This window comes from Salvelinus alpinus, chromosome 9 (assembly GCF_045679555.1).
Source record: "Salvelinus alpinus chromosome 9, SLU_Salpinus.1, whole genome shotgun sequence".
NCBI classification, from domain to species: Eukaryota; Metazoa; Chordata; class Actinopteri; order Salmoniformes; family Salmonidae; genus Salvelinus; species Salvelinus alpinus.
This window is the reverse complement of record NC_092094.1, coordinates 2,998,211-3,009,916: the sequence shown is the minus strand read 5'-3', so window position 1 is coordinate 3,009,916 and position 11,706 is coordinate 2,998,211. Positions and strand designations below refer to the sequence as shown.

Sequence of the window (11,706 nt, the reverse complement as noted above, 5' to 3'; positions counted from 1 at the left end):
TTTCAGTTCCTCCTCCATTTAGATCACCTTCATTACCTCAGCATTATCAGTGTTATTATTCATATCAATAAAACTCTTATTGTTGTTGTTGTTATTATTATTACATTTGTCAAAAAAGTGCAGATAAATTTCCCCCCAAAACTTTAGTTGTAATGTGGGGCTAAAGAGTGAAAGGAGAAACCAGTTAGATGAGAGATATATAGATAATGTATATATAATAATATAATGTTATCTAGTGTAGATGGTCGATGAAGAGAGAGAAGATATCCTACGTCGGAAGTTTGAATGGTGTGCTGGGTCAGTGAACACACACACCACACAGTCACCACACCACACACACCACACTACACCACACACACACCACACACACACCACACACACACCACACACACACCACACCACACACACACCACATACACACACCACACACCACACCACACACACACACCACACACACACACCACACACCACACCACACACCACAAACACAAAACACACACACACCACACCACACACACCACACACACACCACACCACACACCACACCACACACACACCACACACACACCACAAACACAAAACACACCACACACACCACACACACACCACAAACACAAAACACACACACACCACACACATACCACACACACACACCACACACCACACACCACACACCACACACACCACAAACACAAAACACACCACACACTCAATAGAACAGTTTTTATGTTTCTTCTATATACCACATCATCAACATTGAAATAACATTTTGAATTGTATTCTTCACTTGTTGGATTTTTATGAAAAATGACATCATTTTTTGTTGTATTTTCTTTTCGTGTTGTTCCATCACCCTCTTTCTTCTTTCTCCAATCGTTGTCAGGGCTGTTTCCCGTTCTGCCAGGAACAAGTGTTCCGTAGTTCAGCTCAAAGTTCCGTTATTTCAGTTAGTTTTTTAATCATCTCTAAGTTTTTTGGAGCTACAACACAGCACACAGACGATAAGGGGTCCAGCAAGGGGGAGAGTCACTGATATTGAGAGAGAGAGAGAGAGAGAGAGAGAGAGAGAGAGAGAGAGAGAGAGAGAGAGAGAGAGAGAGAGAGAGAGAGAGAGAGAGAGAGAGAGAGAGAGAGAGAGAGAGAGAGAGAGAGAGAGAGAGAGAGATAAACAGCATCAAGTGTCAATAATTCCATTTGCTGTCCAGCGATCTTCAGGTTATGTCATCATCAAAAACAGTATTGATTGGTTTCTTTCTCTCTACAACTTCAGTTGAACATTTTACCACTTTCCAGAGAAGAGAGATAAGGTCATAACAAGGAGAAAAGATAGAGAGGGTAGAGACGTGGAGAAAGAGAGAGATGGCTGGGACAAATCCAACCAATATAGACACATACAGGAAGAGAAGAAAAGGAGAAGGGGACATCACAGAGGAGAGAAGGAGAGGGGGACATCACAGAGGAGAGAAGGAGAGAAGGAGAGGGGGACATCACAGAGGAGAGAAGGAGAGAAGGAGAGGGGGACATCACACAGGAGAGAAGGAGAGGGGGACATCACAGAGGAGAGAAGGAGAGGGAGACATCACACAGGAGAGAAGGAGAGGGGGACATCACAGAGGAGAGAAGGAGAGGGGGACATCACAGAGGAGAGAAGGAGAGGGGGACATCACAGAGGAGAGAAGGAGAGGGGGACATCACAGAGGAGAGAAGGAGAGGGGGACATCACAGAGGAGAGAAGGAGAGGTGGACATCACAGAGGAGAGAAGGAGAGGGGGACATCACAGAGGAGAGAAGGAGAGGGAGACATCACACAGGAGAGAAGGAGAGGGGGACATCACACAGGAGAGAAGGAGAGGGGGACATCACACAGGAGAGAAGGAGAGGGAGACATCACCCAGGAGAGAAGGAGAGGGGGACATCACAGAGGAGAGAAGGAGAGGGGGACATCACAGAGGAGAGAAGGAGAGGGGGACATCACAGAGGAGAGAATGAGAGGGGGACATCACAGAGGAGAGAAGGAGAGGGAGACATCACACAGGAGAGAAGGAGAGGGGGACATCACAGAGGAGAGAAGGAGAGGGGGACATCACAGAGGAGAGAAGGAGAGGTGGACATCACAGAGGAGAGAAGGAGAGGGGGACATCACAGAGGAGAGAAGGAGAGGGAGACATCACACAAGAGAGAAGGAGAGGGGGACATCACACAGGAGAGAAGGAGAGGGGGACATCACAGAGGAGAGAAGGAGAGGGAGACATCACAGAGGAGAGAAGGAGAGGGAGACATCACACAGGAGAGAAGGAGAGGGGGACATCATTTCCATACAGATTATTTTCTAGAGGGGTTTGTCTCAGGTTTACTTTACACTCACAGTATTGTTACTTGGAATATTTGTCTAAAACGGCACTACATATTTTTATTGAAAGATTTTTCTGTGATTCCATGGGACATCGCTGCAGTGGCTAAAATGACACCATACCTACAGTAGGCTAGTACAGGCTGCAGTGGGGAAGAGACCACACGTCAGATCTCAACATAAGGACAGACAGACAGAAACAAGGAGACCATTGGCAGGGTGGAGGAGGGAGACAGGGGTGAATGAGAAGAAACCGAGGAAGAGAGAAGTGAAGTAGAATAGAAGAGAGGAGAGGAAGAGGAGAAGAGGGCAGAGAGAGGAGAGGAGAGGAGAAGAGGGCAGAGAGAGGAGAGGAGAAGAGGGCAGAGAGAGGAGAGGAGAGGAGAGGAGAAGAGGGCAGAGAGAGGAGAGGAGAAGAGGGCAGAGAGAGGAGAGGAGAAGAGGGCAGAGAGAGGAGAGGAGAAGAGGGCAGAGAGAGGAGAGGAGAAGAGGGCAGAGAGAGGAGAGGAGAGGAGAAGAGGGCAGAGAGAGGAGAGGAGAGGAGAAGAGGGCAGAGAGAGGAGAGGAGAGGAGAAGAGGGCAGAGAGAGGAGAGGAGAGGAGAAGAGGACAGAGAGAGGAGAGGAGAGGAGAAGAGGGCAGAGAGAGGAGAGGAAGAGGAGAAGAGGACAGAGAGAGGAGAGGAGAGGAGAAGAGGGCAGAGAGAGGAGAGGAAGAGGAGAAGAGGGCAGAGGGGACTAGAGGTAAAGAGAGCGGATGGTTAATTGTACCCGTATTTTGCAGCCTGGCAGCTAGTCAGTCTTGTGCATAAGGATGGGGATTGGACGTTGGAGGGAGGGGGAGGGTATGGGGCCATGGAAGAGAGTCTGCGGGACGATCAGGCCTTGAGAGCGTGCCATTGGGCCACATTAGTACGCGGCCGGCCCATCATGTCCTTCCAGTGTTTCACTTCCGCTGGACCACTCTTCCATGATAGGTAGATCTGAGAAAGAAAGAGAGAGAAAGAGGTGGGGGAGACAGAGAGAAAGAGAGAAAGAGAGACAGGGAGAAAGAGAAAGAGAGGGAGGGAGAGGCGGTAGGGAGAGAGGGAGAGAAAGAGAGAAAGAAGGGGAGAGAGAGAGAGAGAACAAAAAAGAGAGAGAGAGAGAGAGAGAAAGAGATAGACAGAGAGAGAGAGAGAAATAAGGGGGAGAGAGATAGAGAACAAAAAAAGAGAGAGAGAGAAAGAGAGATAGAGAGGGAGAGACAGAGAGAGAGAGAGAGGGAGGGAGTTTTTTGTCCATAAAAATAATCCGATCAGGGATGTTCTCAGGTTAAACGCAGGTAAAATGGGCAGGGAGCGGTGAGTTGGTTACCTTGCCGATGACATCGTTGCGGCTGAGCCGGTCCTTGTCCATGACGGTGATGATGATGGTGGTCTCCCGGAGGACGTGGGCCGGAACCTCGAAGGGGAAAGACTCGTTGAACACGGGGTTGAGACAGCGCTTTATGGTCACAGTCTTCTTCTTCTCAATGCGCTTGTCCTTGTGCATCAGCCACAGCTTCACATAGGGGTCTGAAAGGAGGAGGAAGAGGAGGAGGTGGAGGAGGTGGAGGTGGAGGAGGAAGAGGTGGAGGAGGAGGAGGTGGAGGAAGAGGTGGAGGAGGAGGTGGAGGAGGAGGTAGAGGTGGAGGAAGAAGAGGTGGAGGAGGAGGTGGAGGTGGAGGAAGAAGAGGTGGAGGAGGAGGAGGTGGAGGAGGAGGAGGTGGAGGAGGAGGTAGAGGTGGAGGAAGAAGAGGTGGAGGAGGAGGTGGAGGTGGAGGAAGAAGAGGTGGAGGAGGAAGAGGAGGAGGAGGTGGAGGAAGAGGTGGAGGTAGAGGTGGAGGAAAAAGAGGCGGAGGAAGAAGAGGAGGAGGAAGAGGGGGAGGGAGAGGAAGAGGAGGTGGAGGAAGAGGAAGGGGATGAGGAAGATGAGGAGGAAGATGAGGTGGAGCAAGAAGATGTGGAGGAGGAAGAGGAGGAAGAAAAGGTGGATGAGGAAGAGGAGGAGGGGGAGGAGGAAGAGGAGGAGGAGGAGGTGGAGGAAGAAGAGTTGGAAGATGAGGTGGAGGAAGAGGAGGAGGTGGAGGAGGCAGATGAAGAGGAGAGGGAGAAGAAGGAGGAGGAGGTGGAGGAGGAGGAGGAGGAAGAGGAGGAGGTGAAGGAGGAGGATGAGGTGGTGGAGGAAGAGGAGGAGGAGGAGGAGGAGGAGGAGGAAGAGGAGGAGGTGGAGGAGGAAGATGAGGTGGTGGAGGAGGTGGAGGAGGAGGAAGAAGAGGTGGAGGAGGAAGAGGAGGAGGAGGAAGCGGAGGAGGTGGAGGAGGAGGAAGAAGAGGTGGATGAGGAAGAGGAGGAGGAGGAAGAGGAGGAGGTGGAGGAGGAAGATGAGGTGGTGGAGGAGGTGGAGGAAGAGGAAGAAGAGGTGGAGGAGGAAGAGGAGGAGGAGGAAGAGGAGGAGGTGGAGGAGGAAGATGAGGTGGTGGAGGAAGAGGAGGTGGAGGAGGAGGAGGAGGAGGAGGAGGTGGAGGAGGTGGAGGAGGAGGAGGAAGAGAAGGTGGAGGAGGTGGAGGAGGTGGAGGAGGGGGAGGAGGAGGTGGAGGAGGAGGTGGAGGAGGAGGAGGTGGAGGAGGAGGAGGTGGAGGAGGTGGAGAAGAAGAAGACAGATTAGATCAAGACACATTAAAACACATGTGGGACCCAGGGACCCCCTCCCAGACAAACTGACGACCCAGGGACCCCCTCCCAGACAAACTGACGACCCAGGGACCCCCTCCCAGACAAACTGATGACCCAGGGACCCCCTCCCAGACAAACTGACGACCCAGGGACCCCCTCCCAGACAAACTGATGACCCAGGGACCCCCTCCCAGACAAACTGACGACCCAGGGACCCCCTCCCAGGTTCAAACTGACAATCCAGGAACCCCCATCACACATTAGTATTTTTGACTTATCATCCGGCGTATGGCAAGGATAAGTAATCAACATTTTAAAATTAATAGATTTGGTAAATAGTTTCATTATTTTGACCTACCCACAGGCTACCAGTCAGTAGACTACCAGTCAGTATCAACAAGGTGACTCTGAGAATACTGAAACATTGTATCAACAAGAAGCTCTGAGAATACTGAAACATTGTATCAACAAGAAGCTCTGAGAATACTGAAACATTGTATCAACAAGAAGCTCTGAGAATACTGAAACATTGTATCAACAAGAAGCTCTGAGAATACTGAAACATTGTATCAACAAGGTGACTCTGAGAATACTGAAACATTGTATCAACAAGGTGGCTCTGAGAATACTGAAACATTGTATCAACAAGGTGACTCTGAGAATACTGAAACATTGTATCAACAAGGTGACTCTGAGAATACTGAAACATTGTATCAACAAGGTGGCTCTGAGAATACTGAAACATTGTATCAACAAGAAGCTCTGAGAATACTGAAACATTGTATCAACAAGAAGCTCTGAGAATACTGAAACATTGTATCAACAAGAAGCTCTGAGAATACTGAAACATTGTATCAACAAGGTGGCTCTGAGAATTTTGATATTGCAACATAGTAGCCAATGAGAGGGCTCGTGTAAATGTTTCCCCCGTCCCAGCATGTCTCTGATATTATTGTGTTTCCTATGCAACATCTATAGCTCCACACTATAGCTAAATAACTTAGCAATATTTAATGATGTTTTGCCAGCAAGACTGATCTGTTACAATATCTCATTGTAATTCAGGACGAGCAAGACTGATAGAGTGAGAGGTGGAAATGCATTATACCAGAGGCAGGCTACAGGTAGGGTTTAGGGATGAGGAAGATGATGAAGAAGTAGGCCACTGGGTACAGACCTCACGTTAACGTCTAGTTTTGATTTACATTTGGTTAAATTGTCAACTAACGTGAAATAAAAACTAAAAACATTCACCATGTTATTGGAAGACGGATAGAGTCTTCCAATAACCCTACAGTACTCATCTCATATGTATATACTGTACTCTATACCATCTACTGCATCTGCCATGCCGTTCTGTACCATCACTCATTCATATATCTTTATGTACATATTCTTTATCCCTTTACACTTGTGTGTATAAGGTAGTAGTTGTGGAATTGTTAGGTTAGATTACTTGTTGGTTATTACTGCATTGTCGGAACTAGAAGCACAAGCATTTCGCTACACTCGCATTAACATCTGCTAACCATGTGTATGTGACTAATAAAATTTGATTTGATTTGATTTGGATTTAGGTTCAAAGTTGGTTCAAAGTTGGGTGAAAGAAAGACACATTCCCTTTTATGTTAAGGATTTGTTTTCAAATCCAATCAGTTTTTCATGTCGAACGTCATCATCACATCATCACATCATTGTTTTGGTTGAAAATGACGTGGCAACAACAAAAGTTTAGACAAGTGAAACGGGTTTAATCGATGTTGTTTCCACGTCATGATATACACTGCAACAGCCGTCGCATTTCATTCGGGATTGGAATGATTAAGGTTTTAGCCTACATCCTTTTAGCCTACTTAAAATGTTTGGTGTTGAACTTGGGTATGGAGACTGGAGGAGAGAAGGAGGGGATACCAACCCGATGTTCCTCCTATGTCCATGGCTTTGAGATTGCGTGCTTTGATGATGTTCACAGTGATGGTGTTGGCTGTTGGGTTATAGCACAGAGACACCAGCAGGTCCCCTCGCCTCCCCTTGGGAAACACACACACACACACACGCACACGCACGCGCACGCGCACGCGCACACGCACACACACACACACACACACACACACACACACACAGTTAGTCACTATATACAGACAAAGCGAAACCAACAGGTATCACAGGTAATTGTGAAAAAGACGTTCACTTTTTTACATGATTTTCTTTCTTCATAACGTTATCGTGTACATTACACAAATTCCAATTTGTTGTGGCTAACGTTAGCTAGGCTAGCTTGTTGGCTAACAATAGCTAGGCTAGCTTGGTGGCTAACAATAGCTAGGCTAGAGGTTAAGGCTAGGGTTAAGGGTTAAGATTAGGGCTAGGGTTAGGGGTTGAGGTTAGGGTTAGGTAACATGCTAGCTATGTAGTTAAAGGGTTATGGATAGGGTCAGCGTTAATTAACATGGGTTAGGGTTAGCGTTAGCTAACATGGGTCAGGGTTAGGGTTAGCGTTAGCTAACATGGGTTAGGTTTAGGGTTAGCATTAGCTAACATGGGTTAGGGTTAGCATTAGCTAACATGGGTTAGGGCTAGCGTTAGCTAACATGGGTTAGGGCTAGCGTTAGCTAACAGGCTAAGTAGTTAGTGATGAGATTGAAACACAGAAACTTTAGGTTGGTAGATGTTCGGATTATACATCCACCCAACCACCCAACCACCCCAACCACCCAACCACCCCAACCACCCAACCACCCACCACCCCAACCACCCAACCACCCAACCACCCAACACCCCAACCACCCCACCACCCTAACCACCCCAACCACCCACCCAACCACCCCAACCACCCCAACCACCCCATCCACCCAACCACCCAACCACCCAACACCCCAACCACCCAACCACCCCAACCACCCAACCACCCCAACCACCCCACCACCCCAACCACCCAACCACCCCAACCACCCAACCAGCCAACCACCCCAACCACCCCAACCACCCAACCACCCCAACCACCCATCCACCCCAACCACCCAACCACCCAACCACCCCAACCACCCAACCACCCCACCACCCTAACCACCCAACCACCCCAACCACCCCAACCACCCAACCACCCCAACCACCCATCCACCCAACCACCCCATCCACCCAACCACCCAACCACCCAACCACCCCAACCACCCAAACCCAACACCCCAACCACCCCATCCACCCAACCACCCAACCACCCCAACCACCCAACCACCCAACACCCCAACCACCCCATCCACCCAACCACCCCAACCACCCAACCACCCAACCACCCCAACCACCCAACCACCCCAACCACCCCAACCACCCAACCACCCCAACCACCCCAACCACCCAACCACCCCAACCACCCAACCACCCCAACCACCCAACCAGCCAACCACCCCAACCACCCCAACCACCCCAACCACCCATCCACCCAACCACCCCAACCACCCAACCACCCCACCACCCTAACCACCAACCACCCCAACCACCCAACCACCCCAACCACCCCAACCACCCCATCCACCCAACCACCCCAACCACCCCAACCACCCCAACCACCCGACCACCCCAACCACCCAACCACCCAACCACCCAACCACCCAACCACCCCAACCACCCAACCACCCCAACCACCCTAACCACCCAACCACCCCTCCACCCCTCCACCCTCCACCCCATCCACCCCATCCACCCAACCACCCCAACCACCCCTCCACCCCATCCACCCCAACCAACCTCACCATCATTTTTGTCTAATGTCATTATCTGTGATTGAAATTCACTGTATACAAAATCGTGTACTGCACACAATATATATATATATATATATAATATATATAACAATATATGTTTTCATGTGCCGTTCACGAATTTCACAATAATCTGTGGAGCATCTACCCTGATGAGGACACATGCAGTGTAGACACATGGCTACTCATCAGGGCCTGTATTGACTAAGCATCTAAGTGCAATAGTAATAAACTAGGATCGGTTTGACATTTTAATCACAATGAATGATCCTAGATCCTACTCTGAGATTCTTTGTGAATATGGGCCCTGGTGTGGGCAGGTTTCCAGGAAAAAAGACTAAGCCAAGACTAAGTATAAAAAATATGATAAATGGAGAATGGACAAAGACCACCTGAGGTTGCAAAATTCTAGTAATTTTACATAAAATTCCAAGTTTTTCCAAAAATCCTGGTTGGAGGATTTCCTTGTTATTCCCTCCTGATTCTTGGTATTATCCAACCTCCAACCTGGATTTCTGCAAAACCTGAACATTTTAGGAAAGTTACCTGAACTGTTCACCCCTACTTACAGCTCCGTTCATGCATGGTTTGAGTTACTTCTTCCCCCTTCCCCTGTCCTCCCCTATCCTCCCCTCCTATCCTACCCTCCTCCTCCCCTCTCTTCCCCTCCTCCTCCCCTATCCCCCCCCTCTCCTATTCTCCTCCCCTATCCTATCCTCCCCTCCTCCTCCCTTATCTTCCCCTCCTCCCCTCCCTCTCCCCTATCCTCATTCCCTATCTTCCCCTCCTCCTCCCCTATCCTCCCCTCCCCCTCTCCCCTCATCCTCCCCTATCTTCCCCTCCTCCCCTCCCTCTCCCCTATCCTCATCCCCTATCTTCCCCTCCTCCTCCCCTATCCTCCCCTCCCCCTCTCCCCTCCTCCTCCCCTATCTTCCCCTCCTCCCCTCCCTCTCCCCTATCCTCATCCCCTATCTTCCCCTCCTCCTCCCCTATCTTCCCCTCCTCCTCCCCTATCCTCCCCTCCTATCCTCCCCTCCTCCTCCCCTATCTTCCCCTATCCTCCCCTCCTATCCTCCCCTCCTCCTCCCCTCCTCCTCCCCTCTCCCTCCCCTCCTATCCTCCCCTCCTATCCTCCCCTCCTCCTCCCTTATCTTCCCCTATCCTCCCCTCCTATCCTCCCCTCCTCCTCCCCTCCCCTCCCCTCCCCCTCTCCTATCCTCCTCCCCTCTCCCTCCCCTCCTATCCTCCCCTCCTATCCTCCCCTCCTCCTCCCCTATCTTCCCCTATCCTCCCCTCTCCCTCCCCTCCCCTCCTATCCTCCCCTCCTCCTCCCCTATCTTCCCCTATCCTCCCCTCCTATCCTCCCCTCCTCCTCCCCTCCTCCTCCCCTCTCCCTCCCCCTCTCCAGCCTTACAGCTCCATCCATGCATGGCTTGAGTTCCTTCCAGAAGGTCTGCATGTGTCCCAGGTCACTGAGCTTGTTGAGAGGGATGGAAACCTCCCCGATGGGGTCGTTACGACTGAACCGGTCAAAGTCCAACACCTGCAGGTACAGAGTCCTCTCCCTCACTTTCTCGTATGGGAAACCTGGAGGGAGGGAAGTGGGGAGAAAGGGAGGGAGGGAGGGAGGGAGAGGGGAGGGGGAGAGAGAGCAAAACAGACACAGAGAAAAGGTTAAATAGTATCAGACCCTTTTTTCAATTTTCGCCTAAAATTACATTCCCAAATCTAACTGCCTGTAGCTCAGGACCTGAAGCAAGGATATGCATATTCTTGATACCATTTGAAAAAGGAAACACGTTGAAGTTTGTGGAAATGTGAAATTAATGAAGGAGAATATAACACATTAGATCTGGTAAAAGATAATACAAAGAAATCATTTAATCTTTTGAAATGCAAGAGAAAGGCCACAATGTATTATTGCAGTTTAGGCACACTTTCGATTTTGTCCACTAGATGGCAGCAGTGTATGTGCAAAGTTGTAGACTGATCCAATGAACCATTGCATTACTGTTCAAAATGTTTTACCAAGTCTGCCCAAATGTGCCTAATTGGTTTATTTATACATTTTCAAGTACATAACTGTGCACTCTCCTCAAACAATAGCATGGTATTATTTCACTGTAATAGCTACTGTAAATTGGATAGTGCAGTTAGAGTAACAAGAATTTAAGCTTTCTGCCCAGATCAGATATGTCTATGTCCTGGGAATTGTTCTAATAACTTAAAACGTCATGCTAAACGCATTAGCGCAAGTTAGCTCAACCGTCCCGCGGGGGACACACCCTATAACCCTAACCCTATACTGAAACGATACCTAACCTTAACCTAACCCTCGTTCCAAAACATTAACCCTAAAATTAAAGCTGCACTATGCAGAAATTGCTCCACCATTTCCTGGTTGCTAAAATTCTAATTGTTTGCCTAATTTCAGTTTATGTGACAAAACAAGGAAGGATATTGTAGACAATCCCTGTTCCATCTAAACCGCTGTGAAATATATAATAAAAGCTTGATCATAATCTAAAATAAGAACGGGAAGCATAGAAATAGTGCACTCAATAGGAGCATAGAGGAGAGCATTGAGGAGAGCATGTAAATCCCCATGTACCTTCGAACAGGAAGGTCTCGTTCCAGTGAGGGTTGAGGTTCTTCCTCTTGATCTTGGTCTCCAGCTTGTGCTTCTTGTCAGGCAGCAGGTAGATCTTGACGAAGGGGTCAGAGGTCCCAGAGAAGTCCTTGGCCGGTAGCTCCTGGCCCTTCATAATAATAATTGTAACAATTTATGCCATTTACCAGTCACTTTTATCCAACTTACAATTTTGCATAACATTTCGCAAAAGTGTCCTCAGCAGGAATCAAGCGGATGATTCCGGCTTTACGACTGAGACACACAGAGCTGAT

General features: G+C 49.2%; 1 protein-coding gene across 3 annotated transcripts in view; it reads right to left on the bottom strand.

Annotated features, from left to right (window-relative positions):
- Positions 1–708: 708 nt before the first annotated feature.
- The window catches only part of LOC139584149 (synaptotagmin-7-like), a 115,799-nt gene continuing 104,801 nt past the window's right edge, over positions 709–11,706 (bottom strand). For all 3 annotated transcript variants that reach the window (XM_071415672.1, XM_071415669.1, XM_071415670.1), the window contains 6 exons: positions 11,414–11,561; positions 10,217–10,389; positions 6,960–7,074; positions 3,705–3,904; positions 3,120–3,331; positions 709–1,029 (listed from right to left, as the gene is read on the bottom strand). In XM_071415672.1, the coding sequence (XP_071271773.1) occupies positions 3,227–3,331; positions 3,705–3,904; positions 6,960–7,074; positions 10,217–10,389; positions 11,414–11,561 (741 nt within the window). In that variant the 3' untranslated portion in view covers positions 709–1,029; positions 3,120–3,226. The remainder of the gene's footprint in view (positions 1,030–3,119; positions 3,332–3,704; positions 3,905–6,959; positions 7,075–10,216; positions 10,390–11,413; positions 11,562–11,706) is intronic.